The 15,488-nt window shown below is 39.4% G+C and overlaps 1 protein-coding gene across 1 annotated transcript; it reads left to right on the top strand.

Moving 5' to 3' along the window:
* Window positions 1-6,353: 6,353 nt before the first annotated feature.
* Window positions 6,354-15,015, top strand: TRIM50 (tripartite motif containing 50). The gene is made up of 6 exons (XM_070931974.1): window positions 6,354-6,758; window positions 8,367-8,462; window positions 11,730-11,960; window positions 13,188-13,210; window positions 13,934-14,058; window positions 14,411-15,015. Exons 1-6 carry the CDS (start codon window positions 6,354-6,356, stop codon window positions 15,013-15,015), a joined length of 1,485 nt encoding a protein of 494 aa, XP_070788075.1.
* The last annotated feature ends 473 nt before the right edge of the window (window positions 15,016-15,488 follow it).

Here is a 15,488-nt window from a genome sequence, read left to right as displayed (position 1 = left end):
CAAATTACATATGTCATCTTTAATAGTGGTAGAGATATAAGTTGACTGTACTATGGGGAGGGAGAGCTATAATCTATTATCTTTAATGTTCTGTTCTGATTTTTTGAAATGCAGTGGCTATTCAGACAACACGCTCAAACAGGTTAGTTAAATACCTAGTGCCTTATTTTCACAATATACCAAGGTTGATTAGTGACCACCTTGGTTAAGGGTTTGTCATGATTTAATCTATTGGTTTACAGTTCAAACCAGTAAATTGCTTGATTCAGCAACCAAGGTAAACATGTTGCATCAAATAGCCCTTCTGTTTCCCATGGTTGGTATTTGGTTTTTTTTTTTTAAATCAGAACAGAGCAGAATAAAAATGGGGCAAAGAAGATACTTTAAACATCGAGCAGCATGAGCCGCTGCTGCTAGTAGCATCTTTTTCCCTGAAGAGGACTCACAGACTCAGCAGCTTTGTAAAATTTGAAATGAACACCTGAAGATTTCCTTGTTCCAGATAGATTGGTCATACTATGCCTCCATTTTGATCTGTTCTTTTCCCTCATATGTTCAAAATAAAGGGCATGAAATACATGAGTGTTGCCCCTGAAGACACCCTAGATCAGGGGTGTCAAACTCAAGGCCCGGGGGCCGGATCTGTCCCGTGGGGCTACCCTAGAAGCAGTGAAGAACTGGGCCATGGTGCTTCTGCCAGCAAAAATGGGCTCCCGAGTTCCATTTTTGGCTGCCACTGCCTCCTGCAACCCTCTGCCAGTGAAAACGGAGCTCGGGAGGGTGGCCCTCCCAAGCACTGTTTTCACTGGCAGAGGGTTGCAGGAGGCCATGGCAGCCAAATATGGAGTTTGGGAGCCTGCTTTTGCTGGCAGAGTGCTCGGGCCATCACAGGCGCCACTTGACAGGAATGGCATTGAACTGGCCATGCCTACCCTAGCCATGCCCACCCAGGGCCCCCAAGGTCAAACACAATCTTGATGCAGCCCTCAATGAAATCTAGTTTGACACCCCTGCCCTAGATCAATGCAAATGGAGACAGCTTTGCTGATAAACGGACCCTGCCATAGCACGGGAATAAAGCTAGGAAGAAGATTCAACATAAAGTTAAAAATGCAGAGAATATTAAGGCTGCAACATAGCTAAATCATTGTGACAAGCACATAATGCCATCAAATCAACAATTGATTTTGATTTAATGGCATATAAATAAAATTGATCTCTGCTGGATTAGCACACACAACCAGTTAAAATATTAAGTAAAACCAACCTGAAGGGGTATCTGTGGAGGGAAGGGTCAGAAAAATTCAAGGTGGTGGCCATTATTGAAGCCCTGCTCTTTTTTGATGTTGGTTCTATATGATGCACATATACTAGGTATGTGTGGGTCCATTGTGTGATGGTGACTACCAATTTGACTTTTTACGTCTTATATTTAATTTCATTTTAATAGATATTTGAAAACACAATAAAAAAGGAGTAGAAACAGAAATAGAAGAGCAACCAAAAAAATGGAAAAGAGATTTACCAACAGTATACATGAATTTAAAAATTCAAAATTAATATTAGATTAGCACTGAATATGAAGATGAATTTATTTATACTAAATCAATCAAATCTTTATTACTGTCACAGACTAGCATAATGACATATCAATTTAGCATTTTAAAGCCATTGTTAAAATCATTTAATAATTAACAAAGAACTATCAAGCTAATAATAATTGAGCAAAATTAATAATTAGTAAGAGCTACATGACTCCCATTACTTGTCCCAGCTTCTGCCAACCTAGCAGTTCGAAAGCACGTAAAAAATGCAAGTGGAAAAATAGGGACCACCTTTGGTAGGAAGATAACAGCATTCTGTGTGCCTTTGCCATTTAGTCATGTCGGCCACATGACCACGGAGACGTCTTCGGACAGCGCTGGCTCTTCGGCTTTGAAACGGAGATGAGCACCACCCCCTAGAATCGGGAACGACTAACACATATGTGCAAGGGGAACCTTTACCTTTATCTTTAAGAGCTACATTAAATTCCATATCGAACTGTCATCTTGATTTTCTTGACCCATCCTATGGATGCTCCTGCATCATGTATTAGGATTGAAAAGTGTGCCAACTACCAAAGGAGTTTTGCCCATGATATAAGCTAAGTGCCCCTGTAAACACTTGGAATCAAAATTCCTCTTGCATATATTCCTGACACTGACTGAACATGCAAGTTGGCAGCACTATTTAGCTCTTTAACTATACATTGGTTCCACTCGAACCCTGATTGCCTCAAACCATAAAGGCTTTTATTTAACTTCCAACAATCAGACTCTTCGCCACGAATATGGACAAGCTGCTGGTCACCCAGTGTTAGTCCAATAATGCAAAGAGCTCGTTCATTGTCTCTGTTAAACTTGGCTAATTTCTTCTCCTCTTCTTCATCAGCAGGATTCCATGCTGTTACATCCGGTGGATTATTAACTATGTCCCACAGTCCTTCTCTACGCAGAAGTAGAGTACATTTTGCAGACCAGGATACATAGTTTGTTCCATCCAGCCGGGTTATCATGGAAAAGTTTGCTGCTTGTTCTAGTGCCATCTTCACTTGGATTGTTTATCACAAACACAGTTTCTTCTATTCACATTAACTCTCAGTTTGGTTTTTAACAATCCTTGTTAGTTATGGTTGGCTCTGGGCCCATAACCAATGTTAAGGATATTGGTGTTGTGTTACCAACCAGCAGAGTAAATGCACAAGGAAACGTTGCTGAGAGCAATGAATAAGAGTTATGCAAACTGGTTTATCAAAAGCTTACTTTATAGTAGAAAAACAGTCTCATAGTCTTTAAACAAATTCCAAGTCTTTGCCAGTAAATCAGTCCAGTAATTACAGAATCTTCTTACCCAACAAACAGTAGTTGGTTAGAATAACAAACTCACTCTGGTTCACAAACCACGATGGTTGCAGATCCATCAAATGATGATTAGCAGATAACAACTCCTCTCAATGGTAGCTTATCATAGCAGCTTCATCATCAATGGCAGCATATCATAGCAGCAACTGAACATGTTACAATACCTTGCTTAAATACTCTCACAACCAGTAATTATGTAATTACAGCATGACTCAGCATTAAAGTCACATAATACATTTACAGATTAAAGTTACAGTACACATATATTGCCTGGACAACTGTTAGGCTCAAACCATATCCTAACAACTATGCCCAGCCTACCAGTTTCTGTAGTATAGTCAGAAATGCCTCTGCTACTGTCAATCCAATAGCAAGGGTTCCCATTCCTTGGTTTGCCTCAAAGTCACAAAGACTGCTGAAAGCATACAAAGGAAAGGAAGAAGTCATTCAGTGTAATTGGGATTGGCCTCTTGGACAGAACATATGCATACAGTAGCCATCTCCAATCATATAAATGGGCCAACTCCCAAATGTTCAGCAATGACAAACTCAGGCTAATACACCATGTCAGGGAAGGCTGGTATAGAGCATCAAGAGCTCCTATATGATTAAAGTCTTATTTAAGGATATAAAAGCATTTCTATGAAGCCAAAAGGCAGGTCCTAGATATGCAAGATTGATAATATCAACCCTTTTTGTGAGGGAGAGGGGGATCTTAAGGAATGTACATATTGTAAATGTAAATCTAAAGAAAGTTAAAGTCCTTCATTAGTGTGGCTTTTCAACCTTCAGAAGTATGATGACTAAGAAAGGGCATATGAATATCTACATATATTATGGTGAAGAGGACAAGGAAATCTGTTCTACAAGGTGAACATTCAAGGAAAAGACTTGTGTGTGGTTTTTTTATCTCCAATTTTCCAATAATACATTGGTCAGTCAGCGATGTAGCTGGGAGTTGCCTCTACAAGTGCCAAGGATTAGCACATGACTGAAAAGGTGGCTGTTACTCCAGTTTGCTTTCTGGAGAGCTTTCCCTGAACAGAGGGCCATCAACTCCAGAAATTCTCTTTTTGAAGAAGTAAAGGCAGAGACGCTTTTCTTCTCACTTTTGGTGGTGAAGTCCAAAATCTGCCATAGTAAAAAAATTATCCAACGGGAAGTTTTAATGTAATGTACAGTGTTTTGTCTAGAAATATTCTGATTACAGGAGAAGGGAAGTGGCAGAAAACTAAAAGGAGAAGAGCAGCTGAACTGTAAAAGGTAGGAATATTTTCTTTGACTACTTACTCTAATGGATTTAGAAAATATGAAAATTAAGAAAGATGTGATTTATAGATGGATGTTCCTCCTAGAATTCCACTGAAATTTCAGCAAAAACTTTCTACCGGTAATAGATTCAGACCACTGACCTGAACTATTATCAAAAGTTAGATATCCTTGGATATTGGTCTTCAGTTTGTACGACGTAAAGAGGCAGTGAGACTTGCCTGCCCTAGGAATTATGATGCATATAACAAAGCATCTGTTTTGAGTCATGTGCTCTGAGCATTCAAGAGTTAATATAAATAGAAATGGTGGGATACCTTGATAGAAAGATTATGAGCAGATCTGGTCTATGTGAGTGTTGGGTTTTGTTTTTTTGCCATATCAGAACCCCTTGGAAGGTACCTTCTTCAACTTCCACTCCTCATGGTACAACAAAAAAGCCATTCGCAACCTTTTTAGCACCAGTGACAGGTTTCATGGAAGACAATTTTTCCACGGGTTGAAAGGGATGGTTTTAGTTTTGCCCAGCGCTTACCTCCAGCTATGTGGCATGGTTCCTAACAGGCCATGGACAAGTACCGGTCCATGGCCTGGGTTTGAGAATGCTTGCAATAAAATATTGAATAGCTATTTTCCTTCTTGATAATAATTTGTTCTTATTATTTTGAAGTTGGTCACATTTATTTTCAGTTTAGTTTGTTCCAAGAACTGATTTCAGTGCCAGTGGTTGTTATGTACCAAGGTTTCATAAATAGAAACATTTATGTAAGGGGGGGGGATCTATAGGAGCAAATGTAATTCAAACAGCTTCCAAATATGTCTGTGGTTTGGTGCAAAGGACACATGCATGATTCACAGAACTGAATTTGGTCATCAACAAAATGTACAACATTTAAAACATTATCTCCTTCTAGTACCTGATTAATCTGTTATGCAAAAGAACCTAATTCCTCTCCAATATTCCTTTCTGGACATTTATTCTCCCAGATCATTTATATTTTTGGCTGCAATTTAAATGTCCTAAATAAATCATACATTTATCAACAATATAAGCAAAACATATGGTAGTCCTCGACTTAAAACAGTTCATTTAGTTACAATGGCACTGAAAATAGTGACTTATGACCATTTTTCACACTTATGACCATTGCAACATCCCAATGGTTGTGTCATTTACATTCAGATGCTTGACAACTGGCTCATATTTATGACGGTTGCAGTGTTCAAGTATCATTTTGCAACCTTCTGGCAAGCAAAGTCAATGGAGAACCCAGATTCACTTCACAATCATGTTACTAATTTAACAACTGCAGTGATTTGCTTAACAAAGGTGGCAAGAAAAGTCGTAAAATGGGACAAATTCACTTAACAACAGAAATGTTGGGCTCTGTTGTGGTTGTAAGTTGAGGACTACCCGTATTTTATCAAACCTATAGCAGAATTTCTCAGAATACTTAGGCATTACTCTTTGGCAACTAGCAGTAGCCGATGAGCCCCCAAAATAATTCTTTTGATGTTTCCAAAATAAAGTAGCAAAGGAGGGCAGAAGTTGTTTTGTTCCTCTTAATAGCTATGGAATAGCAGTTTATTTATTTATTTATTGGTTCGATTTATATGCCGCCCTTCTCCGGAGACTCAGGGCGGTTTACAATGCGTTAAGCAATAGCCTTCATACTTCTGTATATACCTGCTTAGTAGGGCTTTCGGGGCCCCCTAAGCGGTGTTCTATTTTATACAAAGTCAGCTCATTGCCCCCACAATCCGGGTCCTCATTTTACCTACCTCGGAAGGATGGAAGGCTGAGTCAACCTTGAGCCTGGTGAGATTTGAACTTGCAGTAATTGCAGGCAGCTGGCAGCTATAAGTGCTACTTAACAGTTACCTGAACATTACGCTTTCAGCTTTCTTCCTCCCAAAACCTTTGACATCCAGAAGTTCTCAAAATTCCTTAAACTTAGTTTATTATTACATTCCTCAGTGTATGTTCTAGAGTACTTTTTTCTTCCTGTGCCCTAAGATTGTATTAATCTCTTTATCCTTTCTTTTATTGCCTATTGCAGGAGATAAGAAGGAAGAGCTACTCTTATCTTCTCCTCAGCTGCATCCTACATCTGGTGTCTGTTCCTTCTGGGCATTCATCTTCCAGGATTAAGCCAAGGAAAGAAGAAGTAAATCAGCCAAATGGCCCGGAAATTAAGCATTGAGCAACTTGAGGACCAGTTGATATGCCCCATTTGCTTAGATTTCTTCAAAGAGCCCTTGATGCTACAATGTGGACACTCTTACTGCAAGTCCTGTGTAGTATCTCTCTCAGGTGACCTGGAGAAGCAGATTCTTTGCCCAGTATGCCGAAAGGCTGTGGACTATAGCAGATCACCACCCAATGTCAACTTGGCTCGCATCATTGAGGCCATTCATACCCTAGGCAACTCACAAGATAACCAAAAGTCTTGCCCTGACCACCACAATCCCCTCAGCCTTTTCTGTGAGCAAGACCAGGAAGTGATTTGTGGCCTCTGTGGCACCATTGGCACCCATCAGCAGCATAAAGTCATGCCCATCTCCACTGTCTACAGCAGGATGAAGGCAGGTGCTTGGAATGTGTATGTATGTGTATGACTGCACAATTGAAGTGTGGGCTTAGGCCATAGGCAGAACCAAGATGATTGGCAATTTTGGGTGGGCAATTTGTGTCTGTTAATTAGTGGATTTGGTGAATCTTGGTGTGATCCAAACAAAGTAATTTCCACATACCAGCAATTAAGGAAAGTTCTTTGTAAAATTAATGGAGCACATGAATTCTAGTAAAAACTGGTGTAGCTATTATGAGGCAGAAATCTATACTTTTCTTAACAGAATTTTTGTAGCTCTCTCCTCACACCATATATCCATGATGGCAAACCTATGGCATGTGTGCCACAGGTGGCACACGGAGCCATATCAGTTGGCACACAAGCATTGCCCTAGCTCAGCTCCGGCGTGCACATCTGATTTTCAGACCTTCCGGGCCCACCATAAGTCGGCAAATGGGCCATTTCCGGCCTCCAGAAGCTTTCTTGGAGCCTGGGGAGGGCGAAAAAACGGGCCTACCGGGCCCACCGTGCCATAGCTTGCCAAAAGCGGGGGTCATGTGGAGGGGGTCACGTGTGCATGCGCGGGGGCAGGGCACATTGAATTATGGGTATGGGCACACGTGCACACAACCCCCCCGTGCTCCCCCCACTTTTGGCACGCAACGGCAAAAAGGTTAGCCATCACTGCCATATATCCTAAGTCCCTCTTTGTGTGGGTAATGTTTTCAAAGGGTGGGAATTATGTAAGCGTAAGGATCATGGACGATAGTACCCTGCGATCAAGGGCAACAATAGAAAACAATGGATAACACTGTTACAATGAGGGTGATTCACAGAAATCTAAAAACCAGGTGCAGCACTTCCAGTGCCCATGAGTGCCTGATACTGAGTGAGATAAGAGATAAAACTTCCTTTCTTTTAAATGTAAGCTATGAAAAAGGAGCCACTGATTAAATACTCCCTTGCAGAATTCATATTCTATAATAAGGCACTATAGTTTCATGGTAGAAAGATTAGTTGTGCATATTTGAATATTAAATATAGCCCAAATCCTGCATATCCAGTTTGAAGGATCTGATGACCCTAGACTGAGTGAGTCTCTGGGGATTTGATGATAGTCATTAATATAGACGATTCAAAATCTTAGTGGAAGGTTACTTCATGTGATCTCTTTTTCAAATCTGAATGTCTCCTAATAGCTACTGTAATTGAGCAGTCACATTTTTTGGGCCCTCCTTATAGAATAGAATAGAATAGAATAGAATAGAATAGAATAGAATAGAATAGAATAGAATAGAATAGAATAGAATAGAATAGAATTTTTTATTGGCCAAGTGTGATTGGGCACACAAAGAATTTGTCTTGGTGCATATGCTCTGTGTACATAAAAGAAAAGATACATTCGTCAAGAATCATAAGGTACAATACTTAATGATAGTCACAGGGTAAAAATAAGCAATTAGGAAACAATATCATAACAATAAATAAACAAATAAATAACAATAAGTAATTTTGAGCTTTAAGAAGCATTTGGCGGTCATCATTAAAATGGATAAACTTAGGGTTTTTTTCTCTTACATCCTTTCCCCACAAGTTAGCTAATGCAATTTTGCTTTTTCAGGAGGAACTCTCCATGTTGATAACAGATGTGCAACAGCAGAAAAGAAGCCTTGATGAACATGTCAGCAAATTGATGAATAACAAAACTCGCATCACGGTGAGCTTAGACAGGAAGATCACATTATGCCAGTGACTTTCTTGGCTGCCTTTCTTTTCATCCAACTTTTATGCATCACTGTGGGTAATATTATGAGGTTTATTTTCTTTGTACATTTGTAACTGATTCCCAGATCGGTCTGGACAACTATCTGGCCAAGTCCTTGCAGTTTTCTTGGCAAGGATTTTCAGTAGTGGCTTGCCATTCCTTTCTTCCTAGGGCTAAGAGAAAGTGAATGGTACAAAGTCACTCAGCTGGCTTTGTGCCCAAGGCAGGATTAGAACTCATGGCCTCCCAGTTTCTAATTTGATGCCTTAACCACCATGCCTAACTGGCTCATAAATACTATTATTACAATAAATAAGCATACTGAAGGGAAGATATGGATCTTTAGAAATATTTTACAATTAATTTTAATTTTCTAGTGATTGTATGCTGTATATTCTTGAGTGTTTGGAGGGGTGGCTCAGTGGCTAAGATGCTGAGCTTGTTGATCAGAAGGTCGGCAATCCCTAGCACCGTGTAAAGGAGTGAGCTCCCGTTACTTGTCCCAGTTTCTGCCAACCTAGCAGTTCGAAAGCACGTAAAAAATGCAAGTAGAAAAATAGGGACCATTTTGGTGGGAAGGTAACAGCGCTCCGTGCTCCTTCAGCGTTTAGTCATGCTGGCCACATGACTTTGTTCAGACAATCACCAGGAGTCAAGATTGATTCAAAGGTACCAAAAACCCCATCCCACACTGTTGCTTAACTGCTCATTTTAGATTTTTGACACAAAACACCCTGAATCCCCAAACAAATCAAGGTGAAATTACCCTTATGTATATCCAGCACTTTACTAAATTCTGAAAATTATCCTCCTATTGCTAACACGTCCGGGGGGACGACCCTAAATTATTCAATACATATTGTCTTTTTTCTTTAGTTCCTACACTCAGCTAAATCTCAGGGCTGAATGTTGAATTACACGAAAGAACAAAATATAATTGTTATTTTTTCTGAGGAAGGCCAAGTCAAGAGGGTATGCTTAATATACTATAATAATTTCAAACCAATTAAGTAATAGGAAAAGCCAAAACTTTCAGATGAAAAAAGGAAAAATTTAGTTTAGTAAGTTGACCAGCATCTTTGCCAACAGAATTCTAGATAGACTTAAAAGAAAATACCTCCCAGGAAATTAGCTCACAATAAAGTCACCCTTGGAATTTTTTTCAAAGCACCTGACATTTATTGTCAATATTGATTTTGTTGGATTAGTGGCAGTAGTTAGGTGCTTTTCAGATCCTAATCTGGCTCTAGAGGACATTAGGTCACATCTGAAAAATTCTAAATAAGTGCACAACCAACCACTATAGACATACAGTAGAATGCCCAATCAGGTAGTCGCTTTACTTGTCACAAGTAAACTCCCTGGAAATAGCCAACTGACTTACAGCAGACAGTGGAGAGGATCCCAGAAGCAATTCTATAGAATAAAATAGCTAAATTGCTACATATTACATTTCATCCAACAGGTAATATTCGGAAATGATTAAGTGCCCTCACATAATTCCAAGAAATTCTGATAAGTAATCTGTACTGAAGTAAAGAAATCAATATTTAGAAACACTATATTTAGAAACAATACTCAAATGTTTTTGCATGTTTCTTGTTCCCACCTCTATGAAAGTGACTACCGTATTTAGTAATGGTTTCTGTCTCTTTTTTTTGCTTATAGTCAGATGCACTATTGTGTTGCCTTTCACTGATGAATGAGAATTCTTCTAATACAGGTAGTCCTTAACGGACCCCCTCCAAATTTGGAACAACCTAGTTCCAAAGTTTCAATGGCTGCCCCCCCCAGTCACATGACCAAGTGCTCAGCAAGCAGCCCACATTTATGGCCATTTTTTTTAAATTTGATTTATATGCCGCCCTTCTCTGGAGATTCAGGGCGGCTTACAATGCGTTAAGCAATAGCCTTCATACTTTTGTATATATTTATACAAAGTCAACTTATTGCCCCCACAATCTGGGTCGTTTTACCTACCTTTGAAAGGATGGAAAGCTGAGTCAACCTTGAGCCTGGTGAGATTTGAACTTGCAGTAATTACAGGCAGCTGATGTTAATAACAGTGCTTTAGTCTGCTGCGCTACCAGGGCTCTTTGCAGCATCTTGCAGTCACATGACATTTTACAATGTTTTTTCTCCCAAACCTTACTAGTTTTTGGCAAAAACAGCCCATAGCAAACAATGGGTTCAGTTTATTACCATAGCAGTCTTTGTGACTGCAACACTCATTTTACAACTGTAGCATTTGATCACTGCAAAAAAGTTCGTAAAATTGGTTCAACCACATGGGTGACCCACTTTACGACTATAATGGGCAGGCTCCATTATAGTTGGAAATTGAGGACTACCTGTACATGCAATCTACCTCTCTCATTCATTTCTATCACCAGTTACTCATCATTAATTCAGTTTGGCAGGCAACTCCAGATTCGTAGACTGGAAACACATTACGCCAAACTGTGACTAATTTAATAATAGTTCGTTTAATAAATCACTGTTTGCATAATTCACCAACCCATAAATCATGTGTTAAAAATAATAGTTGAGTTTTCAAAATATGCTAGGTCAAAAAATTAACCAGCCACATTATGGTTTATATTGCAACATTTGGACTCAATAACAGAGTATTCAGAAATAAGAAAACACTAGATTGTGTTCACATCAAGACTTTTCTGGCCAAAAGATTAGCTCATTAGTCCTTGTGTCCCTTTTTAATGCAAACTGTGTAGCATAAGCTAAGCAGTTTAGGCTGCGTGGAAAAAGGAGCACAAATTGTTCCTGTAAGCCGGAATTACAAATCCAAACTAGTCCCATAATCCAATTAATAATTGTTGAGGGGAGGAGAAATATTGGACAGGTATGTAACAGGTATGTAAAAGAGGGAAATAAAACTGTATCAAATTCTTTAGTGTGCAAATTGAACTTATCTCAGGATCAACATATCTCACGCTAGTTTGACATGAACGACTGACATAAAGATTTTGTCATATTTCTGCCCATTAGAGTTATCATAACTGATAGCTGCAAAGCAATTGACTCCTGAGCTAAGACTGCAAGGCAGAAGTGGGTGACAGCATTAGATATTAAAATTGAGATGGTCATCAGATTTCTCACATTTTAGTATTATAATAATGCCCACTCCAACCCCACATGGGCCCAACTCAAACTAAGTCTTGCACTGTTCTGGTGATACTTGTGATATTTTGTCCCATACAGAATGAATCTGATGTCTTCAAGTGGGTAGTCAGAAAGCAGTTCCAGGATCTGCATAGATATATCGATGAAGAGAAGGCCAAATTCCTGGGGCAGATAGAAAGGAAAACAACCCGTATCATTGCCTCTATTGAGGTTCAGGTGAGGCAGAGAGCAGACACCCTTCAGAAGCTAAAGGAGCTGGAGAACTCCCTGGAGAAATTCAACAATGAAGACCAGCTGGATTTCATACAGGTATGGTTGTTTATCTGCTTCCTGTAAATAATCAGGGACATGCTAAGATATGCTGCCAGCAGCAGAAAATCAAAATTGCTAAAGACCCCGACTCAGAAGTAAGAAGCAGACCGAAAGAGACATACTGGAATCTGAGGAACCTAGAGAGGTTTAGCATTAGCATTTAGACCTATTAAGAATCCAAAATTGTCTCGCAATTTGTTGGAGCGTAAAGGCCTAGACATATGGAAGAATAGTGTCGCCTATTAGGAGACTAAATCTTTGGATGATTGAACTACAGTACAGGTAGTTCTCAATTTACAAGAGTTCATTTAATGACCGTTTGAAGTTACAACAGCACTGTAAAATTAATTTATCACCATTTTTCATCCTTACGATTGCAACATCCCCGTGGTCACACGATCAAAATTCAGACACTTGGCAACTGCCTCATATTTATGACGGTTGTAGTATCCCAGGGTCATGTGATCACCTTTTGCAACTTTCTGACAAGCGAAGTCAATGGGAAAGCCAGATTCATTTAACAACCGTGTTACTAACTTAACAATGGCCGTGATTCATTTAACAAATGTGACAAGAAATGTGATAAAATGGGGGCAAAACCCACTTAACAAATTTCTCACTTATCAACATAAATTTTGGGGTCAATTGTGGTTGTAAATCGAGGACTACCTATGAAGGGCCAAGAGCCCTAGTAGCAGAGCAGAGTAGGCAGGCGTACATCACACAGGTGACACAGATTAAGGATAGGATTTCTCATTTTCCTCAGATGGAAGAATTTGGAGGGTTTACTTTTGTATACTTTAAATGAAACCTATTTTAAATTTTCATATATTTCCTTCTTTAAAATGGCAGAGAACTCTACTGTTCGCTTTTGCAATTATGGTTAGAGCAATCAATTATAGCTGATATTAAAAAAGACCATCCACCCTTGATCTAAGAGTAGGCATAATTCGAGACACTAATTGAAGTTTTAGGTGCTTCTTTACAGCCTAGATTTTGAAGAGTACATGCAAATAAGGACCTGTAGTTCTGTTGCAGTTAAGGAATGTATACAGTAAGTATGCAAGAATTCCAAGGTTTACAGGAGTAAATATGGATTCCAACTGCTCAGAGAACTCAATAGTCCCATTCATTTTCTCCCATCTTCCTCCCCTCCACACAGTCTTCAGTATACATTTAAATAGCACAAGTGCACTAAATCTGTCTACATCTATCTCTTTACAGAAATATGGATCTCTTCCCTCCAGGTATGTAAAATAAGAGTGTATAAAAGAGAAACAAAACACTGTCATTCTAAGATGAGTTGTAAAGAAAATGCCTTTACAGAAAAAGTGTCAAAGGAAGAGTTGAGTAAACGCATTTGTTAGCTTGTTCAAAATTCTTATTAAGAAGCATGGTAACAGAATCCATGCTTTTTTAAAAGCAAAGTATGTGTACAATATTCCACATTCTCAGCAAAGACTGAGACATGTTTCAGCAATTCCAATGTGCTGAAGCGCATTTACTCAAAAGTAAGCTCTGCCATGTTCACCAAAATTTAATGAGACAGATATGCAATGGATTGCAGACTTCTGCAAAGTTGATGGCTCTGAAATTATGAGAATTTGAAGAAGCCTTAATATTATTAATTTCCAGCCCCAAACTCCTTAATTCCAGAGCATATGGCTTTCAGACAGAGTGATTTTATGAAGTAATCTTTAGGCTTCAAGACTGGAGAGTTATTTCCCAGATCTAAACGGGATTCTTGAGATATGTGCTTTCTGTCTTCAAAATTATTCAGTATATTCTGCCACAACGTTGTCATACATATACACCTTCCTGCGGAAGGATAAAGTAATTGCTTTTATGTTCTGAGTTCTTGCTCAGAATTTTCAGTCCCATCAATTAAGATAGGAATTGAATATTTTAAAAGAAGATTTATGAAGTATTCGAGATTGGGAAAATATTAATGGAAATTAATACATATCCAGGTCTGAGCTTCCCTATCAGCACCCAGCTGAAGGCATGTACAGTGCGGTTTGTTTCAAACCTGACTTCCACCAAGAGGATGTAAAGATGATGGTATGGAAGCGTCTGCTCCGTAAAGTTCTTCCAGGTATGGCTGCTGTTGGAGGAGACGAAGAAGAGAGGCTGTTTCATGACCACTTCCACATACAGCACTTAAAACATTTGTGAATCTGTCTCTTCATCATGCATTACTGCTTTTCAGATATCAGAATTAAGAGAAATGGGGTTGAGACTGTAAAGCTAACAAATGGCAATGGGTTTTTTGAGAGTGCTGTCTTGGTTTCCTGAGTTCTGCAATCACTTGTCTATTATGAAAAATTGAGGCCCATTCATAATTCTATTGAGGCCTATTCTATTCTGTCCATATAAAGGAGGCCTGATCTTTCTGAATATTACCCAGGGTTCCTCAAAGAACTTTGATTTTTACCCCTTTCTCATAGCTCCAGAAACGCTGAAGCTGGACCCAGTGAGTGCTCACCCTATGCTCGAGCTGTCCAAGGAGAATACCATGGTGAAATATGGCCAGTTCTTCCAACGGCGAGATAGCAATCCTGAGCGCTTTGACTACAGCAACTGTATCCTGGCTAATAAGGGCTTCTCCTGGGGAAAGCATTACTGGGAGATTATTGTGGGCTCCAAGAGTCACTGGCGCCTGGGCATCGTCAAGGGAACAGTCAACCGCAAAGGCAAACTGAGTAAGAGTCCAGAAAATGGGGTGTGGCTCATTGGCTTAAAAGAGGGCAAAGTATATGAGGCCTTCAATACCAGCAGACTGGTTTTGCCAATTTCAGCCCGACCCCAACGAATTGGGGTCTATCTGCACTATGAGAAGGGAGAACTAACCTTCTACAACGCTGACAGTCCAGATGAGCTGATACCAATCTATACTTTCCAAGCAGAATTCCAAGGCAAGCTATATCCCATTTTGGACATGTGTTGGCATGAGCGGGGTATCCATAACAACTTACCCATTATAGTACCTACTCCCAAAATGCTGCAGACTGAGGATGACTGCACCAATACTGATGAGCCCACCAAGTTATAATAGGAAGTTTCCATTTGCTACTATTGTGTCAAGTTATCGTCTTTATGGGAGCAATAAATGCAAACCAAACTGAATAGAACTCATTCAATGTAAAGAATTTCTAAGAGACTTGCTTCAGGACTCTGTTTTGTTTTTTAGTGCACCTGACTATGTGAGGGCATCCTGGCTTTAAGGGGCCAAATCAAGACTACATATATTTTTTTTTTCAATTTATTACAGTTATAGAGACCAGAGACTCTGGTCTGGATTACCTATAAAGCAACAGAGCGAACTCCATGCCAAAATGTAGAATCTCAATTACATCTATACTTTCCACTGTTTAAGGGTAGTTAAGTCCAAAAGGAGAAGAGTTTAGTCCAAAATTACAAGAACTCAGTTGAAATGATCACTATATTTCCATTATTTTCAGTGGGCTTTTCCAGAATAACTTCCTTGTGATGCATTGTTTGTGGCCTATGGAGGAGTTCCACTGT

The sequence above is a fragment of the Pituophis catenifer genome, unplaced genomic scaffold, assembly GCF_029215685.1.
Source record: "Pituophis catenifer annectens isolate HBS135680 unplaced genomic scaffold, rPitCat1.0.hap2 SCAF_1, whole genome shotgun sequence".
NCBI classification, from domain to species: Eukaryota; Metazoa; Chordata; class Lepidosauria; order Squamata; family Colubridae; genus Pituophis; species Pituophis catenifer.
This window is presented reverse-complemented; position numbering and strand designations above follow the sequence as displayed.